Genomic DNA, 19,475 nt, shown 5'->3' on the forward strand with positions numbered 1-19,475 from the left:
ATTACAGTATGGACAGTAAATGATCCAAATCTTCTTTGACAGGTTAATTGGGTTTTAAAAAGTCTTTTCCATCAGCTTCTGACAGAGTTCAACAACCTTTATATTTCAATGTCTTACTATCCAGTGTTCTTAAATGAGAATTTTAATATATGGTTGATGTCCTGGCTTCACTGTATGGAGCCTGGGCACTGTGACCAGTCAATGTAGAGTTATGTGTAAGTCTTCTAGCTGGTGCCGATGTTGGTAATGAAACAGAATGTCACAAACCTAGATCCCTACAATTTACTTTCCACCTCTCCGGTTATCATTAGGCCTGTAAATTACAGGCAGCACTTTTTTACAGACCTGAGGCTTCAAAAGGGCCTCAATGAGCAATATGTGCTGGCTTGTGCTTAATTTTACCATTCAGGTAACACCATGACCCACCATCCTCTCTCTTATAGCCAGAGGGATTGCAGCACTAGTTAGATCACCACATGCAATACAGTGAGCCAGGAAATCACTTGTAAAGGATGCTTGTTACAGAAGAATATCAAATAGTTTTTAAAAAAAATTTAGAGTACCCAATTCATTTTTTCCAATTAAGGGGCAATTTAGTGTGGCCAATTCACCTACCCTGCACATCTTTTGGGTTGCGGGGGCGAAACCCACGCAAACACGGGGAGAATGTGCAAACTCCACATGGACAGTGACCCAGAGCCGGGATCGAACCTGGGACCTCGGCGCCGTGAGGCAGCAGCACTAACCACTGCGCCACCATGCTGCCCTCTCAAATAGTTATTACAGGCTTTGCACAGAGATTTGTGAGGCTGGGTGATGGCTGTGCTGCGTGTGGTGTGATACTGCTGGCAAATTGATGGTGAGATTGTGATTCACTGCAGGAGATGGAACAATGATGGATGGTTTGAAAATGGTAAGGGCTCTTTAGAAGTAAGTGGTCTGTATTAAAGCCTACAGCAGTGACTTTCTCTTGCAGCTGATAAATGTACTTTTACTGCTGCCTTCTCTGGCTCCTCATCACCATTCTTTAGTTGCTTTTCTAAAGACTTTTGGTACATTTTTTCCCCTTGGAAGATGCCTTATGAAGTATACAACAGATTGGTGATGCAAGAGGGTTTTTGGGTTGTAATTTTTCAAAATTCATTCTTGGGATGTGAGCATTATGGTAAAGAGCAGTGTTTATTGCCCATCCCTAATTGTTCTCAAGAAGGCTTCTTGAGCTGCTGGGGTCTGTGTGGTACATCCTGTGTACATCCACAGTGTATTTTTCTCTAGCAGTTTGATACAATTGAGTGACTTTCTATGCCATCTTAGAAGGCAATTAAGAGTCAGTCACGTTGCTGTGGATCTGGAGTCATGTGTGGAATTTGAATCCTTATTCCTGGAACAATAGTCTGAATCTCTGGATTACCATTATGCTACTATTCTATGATAGATCCTATTCTACAGTAGACCTTTCTGCCTCTTGAGCCTGCTCCATCATCAGTGCGATCATGGCTTATATTCTACCACTACTCATTTTCCTGCCTGCTCTCTATATTCCTCAATTCCCTGAAAGATCAAGAATCTGTTTATCTCAGACGTGAATATTCTCAACTATCATGCCTCCACAACACTCTGGGGTCGAGAGTTCCAAAAATTCACAATCCTTTGATTGAAGAAATTTCTCCTAATCTCAATCCTAATTGACTGACTCCTTACCTAAATGCTGTGCCCCTCCCTGTTTCAATTCCACAGGCACCCTATCGAGCCCCTTCAGAATATTGTACGCCTCATTCTTCTCAGCTCCAGAGAGAGTAGGCTAAGTTAATCATCATAGGACAACCCACTCATCACAGCGATCAACCTAGTGAACCTTTTCTGTACTGAGTCCAATACAGGTGTATCCTTTCATAAATATGGAGACTAAAACTTCACACTACTCCAGGTGTGATTTCGCAAAAGCCCTGTACAATTGTAGAAATGCATCCTTATTGTTGTACTCCTATCCCCTTGCGATAAAGGCCAATATGTCATTTACCTTTCTATTTGCTTGCTTTACCTGCATGCTAAATTCGTATTCTTGCACAGGTACACCTAAGTCCCTCTGTACATTACTCAGCTTCACACCTTGTAAAAAAGATTCTATTTTCCTATTCTTACAACCAAAGTGCATAACCTCACACTTCCCCACAGGATATTCCACCTACTGCTCTGTTGTCCAGTCACTTAACCTGTCCATATAAAATCATAGGAGGCTGCTTTAGCACACTGGGCTAAATAGCTGGCTTTTAAAACAGACTAAGGCAGGCCAGCAGCACGGTTCAATTCCCGTACCAGCCTCCCCGAACAGGCGCCGGAATGTGGCGATGAGGGGCTTTTCACAGTAACTTCATTGAAGCCTACTTGTGACAATAAGCGATTTTCACTTTTCATTTTCGGATGGTTACAGCATAAGAGGAGATCATTCAATCTGTCATGCCCGTGCTGGCTCTCTAAAGGAGCAATTCACCCAATGCCACTCTCCCACCTTCTCCCTGCAACCCTGCACATCCTTCCTCTTCAGATAAATAGAATCATGAAATGGCCACGGTGTGAAACCATTGGTACAGGATGGGCTAGGAGATGAAAAGCATGCCAAATACAGTTAAATTTACTAAGTCATTCTTTACCTTGAGTCTCATATCATCTCTTTGCTTCTGATAGTTGCTGCCCAGTTCACAAATGAAAATGTAGAGGCTAGAAATGTATGAATGTTATTAGTTAATACGTCCTGATCTCTCTTTTTTGGTTCCCCAGAGATATGAAGAGACAGGAATGAACCCACCATCTGGAGCATGTCACCTGCGCAAGTAAGAAATTAACCAATGGCAAATCAAATTGTGGTGGACAACTCTGGAACCTTTCCTCACACTTAAACTAATGGGTTTTGACAATGGTTCTGTTATTAATTACATCCACATGAACTGCATTCCTGTTGCCCAAAAGAAAACTAATACAGTCTTGAATAAGTTGTTTTTCTACTTAAACTTGTGACAATGAGAGGGTATGAAAGTTGAAATCTAGCTGATTATAAAATACTTAGTTGAGCAAAAGGTAGGAAACTAGTTTCAAGAGCAATGAGAAAACTAGTCTTGAATCTGTCTTTTGGAATCTCGCTTATTTAACATGAAAAATTGTCTCTCAAGCTAATATGCTACAGCAGTCATCAAATAAGAGGAACTTACAAACAGAGGCTGGAAAATGGCTTGGATTTGCCTTATAAAGGGTTATGCATTCTGCAGTTTTGAAACTGCCCAGCTCTTTCAATCACAATTGAAAGATCGATTACAATACGAATTGTTACAAGTTTTTCATAGCTTTAAGGGGATGACCAGGAATCCATTTGAATCTTAAAAAAAAAAAGGACTTGTCAAGCAAGAAACCCTTGTAAGCAAGGTGCACTGGTGTAAAATGCAAGTGGCCTCACTTGAGCTCAGTCCAATCTTAATTGGATTTCTCCTCTGATCTTTGGGGCCAGCAACTTTCTGCTTGAGAGATAACATTTGGAAAGGATAGCTCTCTGGTGACTTGTGTCACCAAATAGGGGAAAACAAACTGAATATGAGGACTAGTGCTGGGACCACTGCATCTTTTGATTTGAAACATATATAAAATACATATATGATTTGTGATTTCACTCTGTACTCCAATATCCAAAGTTTGTCAAACTTGGAGGTGTGACAAGCAATGAGGGTGATTCCAATCAACTGCAACAGGATATAGACTAGCAGAATAGGCAGGTAAGTGGCTGATCAAATTTAATACAGAGAAATATGAGATGATGCATTTTGTCAGAAGGGATGAGCAGAGGTAATATAGACTGAATTGCACAGTTCTAACGGGTGTGCAAGGACAGAAGCACCTAGCAGTACTTGTGCATTGACCTTTGAAGGCAGCAGGCCATACAGAGAGAGTAATTGTAAAGTATAATGAAATTTTAAGCACCATAAGTAAAGGCTTTGAGTAAAACAAAATAGGGAAGTTATGCTGAACTTTTTCAAGCTTTGAGTATTGTGTCAAGCTCTGGGGCGAGATTCTCGCGTGAATCCCGCCCCCGCCGGTTGCCGAATTCTCCGGCACCGGATATTCGGCGGGGGCGGGAATTGCGCCGCGCCGGTTGGCGCCCCCCCCCCCCGGCGATTCTCCGGCCCGGATGGGCCGAAGTCCCGCGGCTAGAATGCCCGTCCCGTCGGCGTAGGTTAAGCCACCTACCTTCCCGGTGGGACAAGGCGGCGCGGGCTGCTCCGGGGTCCTGGGGGGGAGGGGGGGGGGGGGGGGGCGCGGGGCGATCTGGCCCCGGGGGTTGCCCCCACGGTGGCCTGGCCCGCGATCGGGGCCCACCGATCCGCGGGCGGGCCTGTGCCGTGGGGGCACTGTTTCCCTTCCGCCTTCGCCACGGTCTCCACCATGGCGGAGGCGGAAGAGACTCCCTCCACTGCGCATGCGCGGGAATGCCATCAGTGGTCGCTAACGCTCCCGCGCATTCGCCGCCCGGAGATGTCATTTCCGCGCCAGCTGGCAGGGCACCAAAGGCCTTTTCCGCCAGCTGGCGGGGGGGAAATTCGTCCGGCGCCGGCCTAGCCCCTTAAGGTTGGCATTCCGCACCTTTGGGGCGGCGCGATGCCTGACTGATTTGTGCCGTTTTGGGCGCCAGTCGGCGGACATCGGGCCGATATCGGAGAATTCCGCCCCTGGTCACCACACTTTAGGAAGGATATGATGATCCTTGGAGAGGGTGTAGAGGAAATTGACCAGAATGGTTTCAGGAATGAGGAATTTGAGCAACAAGGTTATGTTGGAGAAGCTGGGTCATTCTCCCTTGAACAAAGATTGAGGTGAGTATTATTGGAGTTGTTCAAGATTATGACAGGTTTAGATAAGGTAGACAAAGAAACGTTATTCCCATTGAGTGATCATACAAGAACTAGAGGGCACAAAAGTAAACTTTTGATGAGATGGGAGGAGATGTGCGGAGAAACATTTCTACACAGGATAGTAATGACCTGAAATCCCCACTGCCAAGGAGTATGGTGAAAGTGGAGATGATGAATGATGTTGAAAGGAAATTGGATGGGAATTTGCGGGAAATAAACTTGCAGACATATGGGCAACTGGATTTATCTACAGAGCGTTGGTATGGACTGTATGACCACCTCCTATCCCAGTGTAATTCTGTGACTCTGAAGAATTTCCTAAATTATACCCTGCTGATCCTTTTTCCCCCAAAGGCATATCTTGGCAATTAACAGAATGTATGCACTTGTGTATCTAAATAACATTCAAATAAGCTGGGCACTGTTTTCATCAGAAACGTCTGAAGTTCTGGATCTAAGCTAAGAGCATTGAAAATGAAATTGTAGAGGCTGAGAAAGGCAATCTGGCTGGAGCACTTGAACTGCTTTTTAAAGTTCTTCCTGTATGTTGGGTTCTTTCTGTTGAAGTGCATTCATTTGCTTAGACTTGAGTAACCACTGTTCTTGTTTCCACCTTTTCTTGTGTCTTTTGCTGTTTTGGTGAAATTAATTTGCTAAGAATTTCTTAAACCCGGAACATGTCTGCTCCTGTTTCCCGATATACAAATTCCAGGTATCCCTCTGGGTGACCTTTGTATTTAAATTTTGTGTTGAGGAGGAGGAGAAGTGGTGGCTGGGCAGGTGTGTTTGCACTTAAGGCCATTAGTTAGATCTTGCCTTTGGACACCACCTGATAGCCACAAGTAATACATTAGTATTTTCATCTGGAGGACCCAGGGATTCTGCTTGGTCAGTAGATGGCTCTGCAACTGCAGTGAATGTAGTGACAGCTTAGATCTGTAATGCGGTGATTTATCAATAGTCATGTAGTAATTCTGCTGGGTGTTATGGCTGTGGCATTACCCTGACTTAAAAGACAACACCTACTTCTACTCAGGGTATTCTCCTTCTGTTGCACATTCCAGAAAGGTTAGAAATCTATATGGTATGCTGCATAGTAGCATAGTGGTTATCACTGTTGCTTCACAGCGCCAGGGTCCCAGGTTCGATCCCTGGCTTGGGTCACTGTCTGTGAGGAGTCTGCACGTTCTCCCTGTGTCTGCACGGGTTTCCTCTGGGTGCTCCGGTTTCCTTCCACAAGCCCTGAAAGGTTAGTTAATTTGGACATTCTGAATTCCCTCTGTACCCGAACAGGTGCCAGAATGTGGCGACTAGGGGATTTTCAAAGTAACTTCATTGCAGTGACAAGTATGCCTACTTGTGACAGTAAAGATTATTATTATTATAGATAATACTGTCCATGATCTGATTGAAACACAGTTTAACTCCTCAATGAAGGTGCTGGCAATGCCTGAAGATCAGCCGGGCATCCCCGTTACCTAACATGTTTGTAATCTGTTCCACCTCAATGAACTGAGTACGTTTTTCAACCCAGACACTATTTTCCATTCATTGCTTGCATACTTATTTACAGTCTGAACCAGATTTTGTTATGCGCAGTTCCCCCTGATTGCAAATGCTCAGTGTGTGCAAGCCAGTAGCTTGATGACTAATTCAGCCAAGGAGGTTTAACACAGCATTAAGTGTGCTTCTACTTTAACCTTTTATTTTCTGATATATTTTCCCTCAGGCTCCTGAAAAGAAATGAAGTCCTAATGGAATTTTCCAAATTTGCTGAATAGTTTATTTTTGTTCTGTGTTTAATGGCTCAGTCAGATGAAGCCATGGTCAATTGAAAGGACGATTCTTATTGATCTCTACACCTGAATCCTCTTGACTGGTCTCAACCTGCAAAATAATAAAGAATACTGACCCTGAACCTTTATCACCATATCTGTTGAGTTAGTTTCTTAGATTTTGTTACTTTCTGGAAAGAAGACTCAGTAAATTATGCAGTCATCCTTTTCAAACTTGTCTTTGTGAGAGATTGGTAAAAATGTTGACCCTCTTCCATGTAGCCCCATTGTAATGTCCAAAGGTCTAGCAATAACAAGAGTCAACGTATGCAGGGAAAAGTTGAGACGATAATACACTGATGAACTATGGCAGAATTTCCAGCTGAGTTTTCCGAAACTAACTGGCAGAAGATCTCCAGAACCCCGCAAAGAAATGGTGTAAAATTGGTATTAATGTCAACTTCCACTCCTTCATCTACTCAATTGTAAAATAATCCAAACTTTTCACCTGCAATGCTGCAATTTGCACAGCATTTTAAAATGATGCTTATTAGTTGCAGCTTATTGCATGGCTTATGAGGTATGCATCTGGGGTGCCACATTTGTGCATCAGTGCAAGTGATTATTCAGCACCAAGTTTAAAATTAGGAGTGTTATTTTAACTCCAATTCTTACAGTGGATTCAAGCGAAACCCTGGGTTTTCTGCTAATGGTTTTATTGGGTCAGTCTTTGTATTACGGAAATGGTAAATCCTTCAATGTAGAATATTATTTAATAAGTTCACCTGAAGCATGGCTGAAACATTGTTTTTACTGATTTGTGTCTTGTGTTTGATTTAGCCATGGGACTGGATATATGCAGCCAGGAGAGGAGATGAGGAAGGAGCAATCCCAACAGGAAGCGATATACTCAAACAGACCTATATATGCTGAGGAATTCCAGACAAGATCCTCGGGACACAATCCAGGTATGAATTAACAATGGGCTGATGGCTGTTGAAGAAAATCAATCTCAGTCATTTGCAATATTATGTTTCCAGAGTCTTCAGCGCTTCTGTTATAATTCATGTCCAAGTCGGATTTATGTAGGCTAGTTGCTCAAACAACATGCATTTATTCACTTGCAAACCTAGCACAATATTTGGAGCACACCCTCATATGAATGAAATGAAAATCGCTTATTGTCACAAGTAGGCTTCAAATGAAGTTACTGTGAAAAGCCCCGAATCGCCATATTCCAGCGCCTGTTCGGGGAGGCTGGTACGGGAATTGAACCCGTGCTGCTGGCCTGCCTTGGTCTGCTTTAAAAACCAGCTATTTAGCCCTGTGCCAAACCAGCCCTTCAAAACATCTGTTACATGCAACAATCTATAACTGTCTTTATAGGAGCAACCATCTTAGAGTCCATGCAGAAATGAAGGTCTATAGCCCCACTGAGACCACCCTTACATTGCTGTTGGCATTACATCTCTGTTGAATAGAATAATCCAGAAGGGATTTATCAGCTGAGAACTTGACAGACAGCAAAGGCTATGGGCCTTGACAACAACCTGGTTATAGGGTTTTACTCCAGAACACCTGCACCTCAAGCTAAGCTGTTCAATACAGCTGCAAGGCTGGTATGCCCAACAAAGTGAGAAATTGCCTGTGCATTGTTGCTGATTTTGCCTTGGTTCAATTGCTCTGTTTTATTACCTTTGCTCTCGAGTCGCCAGGTATCTTTATGATACCGCCATGAGGTTCAAGTCCGAGTAATGATCAATAATCCAATACACCGATTAGTAAGGTTTAAATCAAAGCACATTTATTATACACAGTAATCGCTACTCATGCACAAATTCTACGTCTAATCTACTTCTACAACTAACAGGCCTATACTTAACTTTGAACTGGCCCACCAGGTCAGGGAAACAAATGGCCTTTCGTTCGGGTTCTGAGCCTGCGGGATTCGAAGTTGATACGGATTGGTAGCTAGGAGCGCCTATCTCGTAGCGAGCGCTGAATTAAGACTTACGATTTTGATCTTCACTGCTCCGGTCACGGTCAATGTTGGTTCGTTGTTGCTGGGTGACCCGGGCAGGAAGAAGAGCGTGAAGAGAGCGAAGAGGTGGCGAAGAAGAGAGCGATTTGAACTTGGGGCTCAATTCTTATAATCCCCAGGGGCTTCCCGCCTTTCGGGGTGGACCCTGTACCTGGTCCCAAGTGATTGGACTTTGTCCCAATCGCTTGGTTCGATTTTCTCCAATGCTGGAGCGGTTTCCTGATCGATGGGCGGTCTTGAGGTGCTCGTTCACCTTCTTTTGTGTAGGCTTCTGCTGGCGCCGAAGAGTCTGGTTTTGCTTTGTGTGTCTAAATGGTGCTTATTGTTCCTGGGGATTGCTCATTAGTATGCAGATGGCTGTTGTTTTGTTATGCTGATGGTTGCTGGTATCGATATTGTCTAGCCTTTCCAGAGGTAAATACACAGCCAACCTGCAGCTGCTGGTTTTTGTCTTGTTGGCTGATTTTCCCATCAGCCTTTGCCGTTCGCCATTTTGAATCGGGAGTTGGCCATTTTAAGTGGCTGCAGCATAAACTCTTTAAAAATAAAGCAAGATAAGTCCAATGAGGCCACCCCCCATCAATTTACTCTTTATCATCAGCAAATTGCTGGGAAGTGTTATTGACAGTGCTGGATTCATGCTTGGGCCTTACCTATTTACAATTTAAATCAATGACTTAATTGAGGGGATCAAGTGTAATATTGCCAACAATGCTAATCCAGGTGGAAAAGTAAACTATAGGGAGGATGCAGAGAGCTGCAAATGGATATAAACAGCTAATTAATTGGGCATGTAAGTGGCAGATGAAGTAAAAATACTAAGTGTTAGAAACAGTAACAGCCCAAACCAGCCTCCCCGAACAAGCGCCGGAATGTGGCGACTAGGTGCTTTTCACAGTAACTTCATTTGAAGCCTACTTGTGACAAGAAGCGATTTTCATTTTCATTTCATTTCATTTTCAAATACTCAGCAGATCAGGCAGCATCTGTGGAGAGAAAGAGAGTTAATATTTCAACTCGAATATGACTCTTTAGACCTGAAGGAAGGTAGAAATGTGATGGGTTTTATGCCATGGGAGGGGGAGGAAGAAAGAACAAAAGGGAAGGTTTGTTATACGGTATAGGACAGAGACATTAAATGACAGATCATGCAACAAAAGACAAAGGGACTGATAATAGAAAAACAGAATGGATAAAGTCAGCAAGTCTGGCAGCATCTATGGAAAGAGTTAATGTTTCAAGTCCAAATAATCGTTCTGCTTTTCTGTAGACGGGTCATTTGGACTCAAAACGTTAACTTTGTTTCTCTCCATGGATGCTGCCAGACCCTTTGAGTTTATCCAGCATTTTCTGTTTTTACTTCAGGTCTCCAGAATCCGCAGTATTTTGCTTTTATTAAGGGAGTGATAATGGTTGTAGTAAAGGAACAAAGTATTTGTCCAGAGTGAGTGTGAATGGCAAAATAATGAACCGTAAAATAAAAGCAAAATACTGACATTTCAGGAAATCTGAAATAAAAACAGAAAATGCTGGTCTGGAAGCATCGGTGGAGAGTTCTGGAGAAGAGTCATACAGATTTAAAAGTTAAACTCTGTTTCTCTCTCCACAGATGTTACTAGACCTGAGTTTTTCCAGCAAATGTTTTTGTTTTTATTTCCGAATATTAAGAGCTCTGTTCTAAAGTCGCGTTGGGATATGTAAATGAGCCCAATGTCTCATTTAAATGTCACTATCTGGAGTGAGAGCGTGATATACATCGCACCGGGTGCAGCGAGTCCGGTGTCTCACGATTGGTCGGGCACAAAGCCTGATTTGGGCTTCCTCCGGGATTCATCTGTCGAGTCCAGTCATGCCTAGGGTAGGTCCAGTAGAGTACAAAGAAACTCCATGATAACTTGAAACGAAAGAGAAAATGCTGGAAAATCTCAGCAAGTTTGGCAGCATCTGTAGGGAGAGAAAAGAGCTAACATTTCGAGTCCGATGACTCTTTGCTTCGAGTCATCGGACTCGAAACGTTAGCTCTTTTCTCTCCCTACAGATGCTGCCAGACTTGCTGAGATTTTCCAGCATTTTCTCTTTCGTTTCAGGTTCCAGCAGCCGCAATAATTTGCTTTTATCCATGATAACTTGCTCTGTAATAGGAAAATAGGATGCAGATCACCATATGGCAAAAAAGAGAATCAAAATAGGGGACCAAATTCATGGTCTGAAATTGTTGAACACCATGTTTTAGCCCAGAAGACTGTAAACTGCCTAATTGGAAGGTGAGGTGTTGTTCCTCAAGCTTGCATTGAGCTTTACTGGAGCATGGTAGCCGAATGAGGACAGAAATGCGAGTGTGAGTGCTCGGGGTCACACTTGCGGGCTGAGCGGAGGCATTTTGCAAAGCACTCACTCAATCTACCTTTGGTTTCCCCAATATAGAGGAGACTGCATTGTGAGCAGCAAATACAGTCTATTAAGTTGAAAAAAGTGCAAGTAAATCATTGCTTCACTTGGAAGGAGTGTTTGGCGCCTTGGGTGGTGAGGGGAGAGGAGGTAAAAGGGCAGGCAAGTCAAGTATAATTTGGAAGTGTGAAATTGTTCACTTTAGTAGGAAGAATGTAAAAACAGAATATTTAAAAGGTGAGTGACCAAATGACTGTATTCAGAGGGATTTGGGTATCTTTCTATACGAATCGCAGAAAGTGAACATGGTGGTACAAAAAACAATTAGTAAGGGCAAATGTATTTTATACTTTATTGTGTTGTGTGGTGTGGTTGAAGTATAAGACTCAGGAAGTTCTCTTGCAGTTATATTGCAAGAAGTCTGACAACACCACGTTAAAGTCCAACAGGTTTGTTTCGAATCACTAGCTTTTAGAGCACTGCTCCTTCCTCAGGTGAATGAAGAGGTAGGTTCCAGAAACATATATAGTGACAAAGTCAAAAATGCAAGACGATACTTTGAATGTGAGTCTTTGCAGGTAATTAAGTCTTTACAGGTCCAGATGGAGCAGGTTAAAGAGGTGTGAATTGTCTCAAGCCAGGACAGTTGGTAGGATTTTGCAAGCCCAGGCCAGATGGGGGGTGAAAGTAATGCAACATGAATTCCAGGTCCCATTTGAGGCCGCACTCGTGTGTGCCGAACTTGGCTATAAGTTTCTGCTCAGCGATTCTGCGTTGTCCCGCATCCTGAAGGCCGCCTTGAAGGCCACCTTCCTACCAAAGTGTGTCACTTCACACTTCATTAAAATTTGATCTGCATGATTGCCGACACCATCAGCCCATCTGTCTTCTAGAAGTCCATTACTATCCTCACAGTTCACATTACTTCCAAGTTTTGTTCCATCTGCAAGTTTTGAAATTGTGCTCTATGCACCCAAGTCAAGGTCATGAATTTCTATCAAGCAAAGCAATGGTCCTAGTGCCAATCCCTGGGGAACCCCAAGATCTACATTCCTCTAATGCAAAAAAAAAATCACCAGTACTGTTCCCTGTCATTCTTATTCATGCTGCCGTTGTCCATTTTATTCCATTGGCTTGAGCTTTGCTGGCAAGTCTGTGATATGGCACTTTCTCAAATGCCATTTGGAAGTGTAGGCCACAGTAGCATTATCCACATCAACTCTCTCAATTAGCTCAAAACCTCTGTTATTGTCCCATCATATTCCCAAGTGATTATCTGTGCCTGCACCTTATTACCCTTAATAACCACACATCCCACATTTAAATACACTTAAATGCATTTAAATTCCGCACTGTAAGCCTAATTCGGACTTTATTGCTGTCCCTCTTTATCTGACCCCACCTAATACTGGAGCCATCTGTCTCTCCCAATTCTTTTTGTACCTTGTTTCCGTGTTTTAATGCTGGATCCTGGTTCTCAACCTCGTACCAAGTTAGTTAAACATCCCCAGCACCACAATGAAATGGCTTCATGAGGGCACAGGTCCCAGCTCTGAGGCACAGTCCATCAGGCCAGCACAGGTCCCATCTCCCCCAGAACCGTAGCATTGTAGATAGCACAATTGCTTTACAGCTCCAGAGTCCCGGGTTCAATTCCGGCTTGGGTCACTATCTGTGGGGAGTCTGCACATCCTCCCCGTGTGAGCGTGGGTTTCCTCCGGATGCTCCGGTTTCCTCCCACAGTCCAAAGATGTGCAGGTTAGATGGATTGGCCATGATAAATTGCCCTTAGTGTCCAAAATTGCCCTTAGTGTTGGATGGGGTTATGGGGATAGGCTGGAGATGTTGACCTTGGGTAGGGTGCTCTTTCCAAGAGCCGGTGCAGACTCGATGGGCCGAATGGCCTCCTGCACTGTAAATTCTATGATAGAACCCATCCCAGTGTCCCATGAATTCAAATTTATTCCTCTAGCACCATCTCTCGAGCCACATGCTTATCTACTCGATCCTCCTATTTCTATGCTCACTAGTACATGGTAATTACTAGTAGTGGAAATTACTACCGTTGAGGTTCTGCTTTCTAATCACAGTCCTAGTTCCCTAAAATCCGCCTGCTTGGCCTCATCACTCTTTTGACTTGTGTTATCAGTAATGCTATGAAATATGAAGTCCAGGGGCGGGATTCTCCGCAATCGGCGCGATGTCCGCCGACCGGTGCCAAAAACGGCGCGAATCAGTCGGGCATCGCGCCGCCCCAAAGGTGCAGAATTCTGCGCATCTTGAGGAGCCGAGCCCTCACCTTGAGGGGCTAGGCCCACGCCGGACTGATTTCCACCCCGCCAGCTGTCGGGAAAGGCCTTTGGTGCCCCGCCAGCTGGCGCGGAAATGACTTTGCCTTGCGGCGCATGCACGGGGGCGTCAGCGGCACCTCACGGCATCCCCGCGCATACGCAGTGGAGCGGGTCTCTTCCGCCTTCGCCATAGTGGAGACCATGGCGAAGGCGGAAGGAAAAGAGTGCCCCCACGGCACAGGCCCGCCCGCGGATCGGTAGGCCCCGATCGCGGGCCAGGCCACCGTGGGGGCACCCCCCGGGGCCAGATCGGCCCGCGCTTCCCCCCCCGCCCCCCCCAGGACCCCGGAGCCCACCCGCGCCGCCTTGTCCCGCCGTTCGAAAGGTGGTTCAATCCATGCCGGCTGGCGTGGTTTGACAGCGGCGGGACTTCGGCCCATCGCGGACCGGAGAATCGCCCGGGGATTTCCGGCGCGGCGCGATTCCCACCCCCGCCGAATCTCTGGTGGCAGAGAATTCGGGACACGGCGGGGGCGGGATTCACGCCGGCCCCCGCCGATTCTCCGACCTAGTGGGGGGTTGGAGAATCGCGCCCCAGGTGTTCAACATCCCCTCCTCAAAATAATATGCAACAGTTGAGTTCAACATCCCCTCCTCAAAATAATATGCAACATCCTTGACCCTGGCACCAGGGAGGCAACGTACCATCCTGGAATCCTGCCTATTGTCACATAACACCTATCTACCCCTATAACCTATAGTCTGCCATATGGTTAGCTTTGAGTTTGTACCTAAAATAATTTCTTACAGTCTTCTTTTGAACATAGGTCTATGTTATCAGGTAACTGGTATTCAAGGTAGAGAAACATCAGGGATGTTTCACGTAGTTTTGAGCTGAAGTACATTGCCTGTTTGGAATCAAGAAAAATGTACTATCTGTGTTACACAGAATCTGGAATTTGTGATGCTGATGACATGTGCTTTGTTCTCGATCACAACCACCCCTTGAGTACAACATTTACATTTAACTACATTGCCTTATTTTCTTCTATAATACATCTGTGAAGCGCTTTGGGATGTCTATTGTGTTAACTGCACTATATTAAGTTATTATTTGTCCTTTAAAGCTGTTTAACGTGTGAGAAGTGTTTTGGAACACCTGAGAGACATGATAAGGTGCTACGCAACAAACCAAAGTCTTTAGAATTAGTGCTAAAAAGATCGGATGAAGCAACCAAAAATATGTCATTAACATATCTGAAAAATAGCTTCACAAGACTTGACCTTGTGAAGGTGACTTTATGTGGATTGTGTTTAATGGATTGAGTCTTAAGCAATTTAAGGTTAGGATAAATATTTATGAGATAAGCAGGCGATATTATCAGTCCTTGAATCAGCAATAACAGGGCTTTGCTTGGAGTGTTTTTACTTGATTTTCGGTGAATGTGAGAGAGTTTCATGGGAGGTTACAGCAAGGTCTCTCCTCCACATTCTTGAACTCTCAACCTTCTCTGCATTTCATTTGTATTCCCAGTTTTGTTAACCATTCAACTGCTTACCTTTGCTGTAAGGTAATGTTACTTTACTATGAAGTAAAAATTTACAGTTCAGAACCAGGCCATTTGGCCAATAGATTCATCTCAGTATTAATGTACCATCCCTTTTTCCCCAGTTTGTTTTACTTCACCCTTTCAATATGTGCTTCTATTTATTGTAGGCTGATGGCCAACAAAATGTTAATTAGATAACTTTCTGTTTACCCCTCTCGTTATTTCATATGCTGTGAAGAATTAACGGAGCCACTCAAGATACTGGCTTTAGTCTTTGCACCCCCACCCTTAATTGAATGCATCTGTGTGAGTGTGTCTGTGTCCCGCTCACTCATAGTCTTGGGTGCTCACTCACTTTCACCCACTGAGTGGATGTGGATATGCGTTGGTATGGGCTGGTGGGAATGAGTGCGAATCCTGAAACTGGAAGTAAGGCCGCAGTCTCATCCACACACACTCGCTAACCCCCACCACATATGTACGCATTCGCACATGAACACGTGCAATCTATCCCCGTCCCACAAACACTGCCCCCCCCCACACACATACATCCCTCTACGTGCGCACACCGCGTCCCCTACGCATGCACACCATTTCCCCCCCCCCTATTTACTGGCACGCACATGCCCCCCCCATATCCCTCATGCATCCACTTCCCTCCCACCCCTCCATGCATCCACTGTCCCCAACTGAGGCTTCACAGAGCCCACCACAAAAGGCCAGTCCTGGCACGCATGAGGTCAATCCTGGCCTGCTGCAAAAAGGCCCTCCTAAGCCGGCCATATAAAGATCCTCCTGGGCCCAATTGAGGCCTCACTAGGCCCACCACAAGAGCAGAACATACATTGGACCACTTGCGGCCTCTTGAGCTCCGTTCAACTCCTATCCTCGTTTCTGCCTCAGAATAACTTAAAGTGGAGGCTGCTTGGTGCTTCAGAGGTCCGACACCTCCACATCCAATCATTCCCATGCTGAAACCGATAATTCAAAGCATACCTGACAACTGACTGCGTTTGGTTTGTACAATCAGAGGCTGACACCTTCCTGATTGTCTTACCAAAGAATCTGTCAACAACTAAAAGCTTAAAAAAACCAGCCTGCTATTGGATGATCAGGCCCACAACATTTTTCAAAATTATACCTACTGTAGCACGGTCCCTTTAAGGGGCACGCCCTCTCAGTCCATGTGACTTGCTCGGGGCCCATCGTGGGGCGCGCGCGAACCCCGACCAATGAGGAAAAAGCATGGAGCCCTGGTCAGCATGAACCTGGAGGTCAGAGGGCAAACATGTGCCTGTATATAAGTTACCTTTGTTAGTCGCCAATAAATACTTAATTCTTTCTGACTAATGTCTACCTGGTATTGTCTTAAGCCACCACATTGGCGATGAGTATAAACTGATAGATTGCAAGCCAGCAATCGTCGAATTCGAGTGGAGAAGTAAAAGCCTCCAAGTTGGACACAGAGTCCAAAAGCGTTGATGATACCAGGGAACAGAGAATGAAAAACGCCCATGATTGGGAAGTTAGGCCTATTCAATCGGGGGTGGGGGGGCAAAGACTGAAACCAGTATCTTGAGTGGCTCCGTTAATTCTTCACGGCATATGAAATAACGAGAGAGGAAAACAGAAAGTTATCCCATTAACGTTTTGTTGGCCATCAACCTACAACTTTACAAGAAATTTGCCGTTCCCTAGGGGCTCCTGATAAAAAAGTATTTTGACCAGTTGGTGAAGCTGGTCAAGGGGGCATTTCAAACCCAGACCCTCGATCATGCTACAGCGAAACAAGTTCAACTCGGCCGTCAGGAACCGAGGAGAAATGGTCTCCGCCTTTGTTGCCAGACTCCGGCAAATGGCCTAGCATTGCGAGTTTGGTGCAGCATTTGGTGACATGCTACATGATTGTTTAGTATGCGGTATTAACAAAAGTATGCAAGAGAAAATTCTGGCTGAATCGAAGATTATCCTAGACAGGGCAATTGAGATCGCCCAGGCAACCGAGTGCACGGAGGGGTGTGTCAAGAGTTTTAAAGTGTGAAAAGAGGGCACAGTGAGTCAGTTGTGGCTGCATGATGCACAGCCAGGTTAACAAGCACAGAAGAAGTTCAGCTACGATCCCAGGAACAGGATCGTAGTCAGTGACCAGGAAACAAATTGGGCCATCAGCCGAGGAGTCAGGATGACTGTTATCAGTCCGCAGGAATTCACCCCCATTAATCATACTGCTGCAGAGTTTATTTGTTTTCAGTACAGTAGGACGGGCCATATCTAGGCACGTTACCAGGCACGTCAGAATGCGTCAATTCAAAAAAAAAGGCAGGAAACCATCGCTCCAGTGAACAAAGTGGAGAGCAATTCAGATGAAGAACCTGAAACATATAGATCAAACGTGGTGGAAGTGAGCAAAATAGTCCTATTTGAAATAGCCCTCACAGTAAATGGAAGACTACCAAAGATGCAAGTCGATACCGGAGTGTCAGCCGCAGTTGTGGGTTTAAATATCTTCAAGGAGGTGTTCAGCCTTTGGACTTGAGTAAGACAGCAGGGAAGTTGGCGACTTATACGGGGGGGTAGATCCTAAAGATTTTGGAAACATCCGCGACTCCAGTATGATATCAGCAACAAGATGCCCAGTTATCTATGATCATTGTCAAGGTACAACGACCAAGCCAAATGGGGCAGGATTGGTTGCGCCAATTCAAGTTGTACTGGTTGGAATTTTTTTTAATCTCGGACAGCGTCTTTCAGGAAGTCTTATACAGTTACAAGGACGGGTTCCAGAATGAGTTGGCTGAAATAAATGTTTTTCAGAGCAAAACTGATCCATTAACACCTTGCACCATAAAGTGGAAGCCGAACTTAAACACCTGGAAGAACTGAGAATTATCAGACTCATGGAGTTATCAGAATGTGCAGCCCTCACTGTCACTATTAAAGCTGGACTGCTCCATTAGGGTATGCGGGGACTACAAGTTTACAATCAACCAGGCAGCCTAAGTAGCTAAACACCCAATTCCAATTAATTGAAGTGCGAGGTTTGCAGATGCCTCATATACACTAAACTCAACCTCAGTCATGCTTACTTGCAACTAGAACTGGTTGGAGATTCCTGTAAGTTTGCGATGATTACTACGCATTAAGACATCTCCTCAGCTTGTGCGATATTCCAGTGTATAATGGAAAATCAGAGATGAGACATTTCTTCAACCAAAGTGTGGTGAGCATGTGGAATTCATTACAACAGGAAGTAGTTGATGCTAAAACATTGAATATATTCAAGAGGCGGCTAGATATAGCACTTGGGGCGAATGGAATCAAAGGCTGTGGAGAGAAAGCAGGATTAGGAGTTGAGGCGATGACCAGCTAAGCCGCTCGTTTCGGCGGCTCCAGCTCGAACGGACCTTCGGGGAATTTTTTCGGGACGAAACCCGGTGTGGGGTGAGACAACAGGGAGTGTGTGTCCCCCCCCCCCCCCCCCCCCAGCGGAAAAGAAAAATATCGGCGGCGGAGGCCAGATCTCGAAGAATCCTCGAGGGTAGTGGCAGAAGGAAGAAAGGAGCAAGATAGCGGCGGAGGGAGCCCAGACGACATGGGGACCGGACCAGGATGAATTCTTAATACGGTGCTTGGAGCTGCTAAAAAAGGAGGTGCTGGCCCCGATGCTACAAGCAATTGAGGGGCTTAAAGAGACACAAAAGGCCCAGGAGATAGAGCTCCGTGTGGTGGAGCAGAAGGTGACTGACAACGAGGACGAGATCCTGGGCCTCGCGGTCAAAATGCAGATGCACGAGGCGCTCCATAAGAAGTGCACCAAAAGAATTGAAGTCCTGGAAAACAGATCATGGAGAAAGAACCTCCGGATCCTGGGTCTCCCCGAGGGAGTGGAAGGAGCTGATGGCGGGGCTTACGCGAGCACGATGCTACGCTCGCTAATGGGAGCTGAGGCCCCCTCGGGCCCCTTGGAAGTGGAAGGGGTCCATCGGGTCCCTGCGAGGAGACCAAAGGCTGGAGAACCACCTAGATGATCGTGCGATTTCACCGCTTCAATGACAGAGAGGTGGTTCTGAGATGGGCCAAGAAGGTACGAAGTAGTAGATGGGAGACTGCGGTGATACGAGTGTATCAGGATTGGAGTGCGAAGGTGGCGAGAAGAAGGGCGAGCTTCAATCGAGCCAAGGAGGTGCTGCACAAGAAGAAAGTGAAGTTCGGGATGTTGCAGCCGGCGCGACTGTGGGTCACGCAACAGGAGAGGCATTACTATTTCGAAACGGCGGAAGAAGCATGGACCTTCATTAAAAACGAGAAACTGGATCAGAACTGAGGGACTGATGTTGGAGGGGAAACGACAATGCTGATGTATATAGAGATGTAAATTAGGGAAGGGGGGACATTGAGAAATGTGGGCGCCGGTGGGGGGGAAGAAGAGACACAGATGGGGAATGGGAGTGGGGCGGCAGAGGGAGCTGCGCCATGAGGGGCAGGACGGTTCTAGAAAGCGCGGGGTTTCTTTTTCTCTTTCCCACGTCAGAAAG

The 19,475-nt window shown here is 45.4% G+C and overlaps 1 protein-coding gene across 4 annotated transcripts in view; it reads left to right on the forward strand.

Annotated features, from left to right (window-relative positions):
* Positions 1 to 19,475, forward strand: part of LOC140396128 (UPF0606 protein KIAA1549) — a 347,260-nt gene that overhangs the window by 312,485 nt on the left and 15,300 nt on the right. For all 4 annotated transcript variants that reach the window (XM_072484278.1, XM_072484281.1, XM_072484279.1 and 1 more), the window contains 2 exons: positions 2,779 to 2,831; positions 7,511 to 7,638. In XM_072484278.1, coding sequence (XP_072340379.1) covers positions 2,779 to 2,831; positions 7,511 to 7,638 — 181 coding nt within the window. The remainder of the gene's footprint in view (positions 1 to 2,778; positions 2,832 to 7,510; positions 7,639 to 19,475) is intronic.

Source organism: Scyliorhinus torazame, chromosome 19, assembly GCF_047496885.1.
Source record: "Scyliorhinus torazame isolate Kashiwa2021f chromosome 19, sScyTor2.1, whole genome shotgun sequence".
Lineage (NCBI taxonomy): Eukaryota > Metazoa > Chordata > Chondrichthyes > Carcharhiniformes > Scyliorhinidae > Scyliorhinus > Scyliorhinus torazame.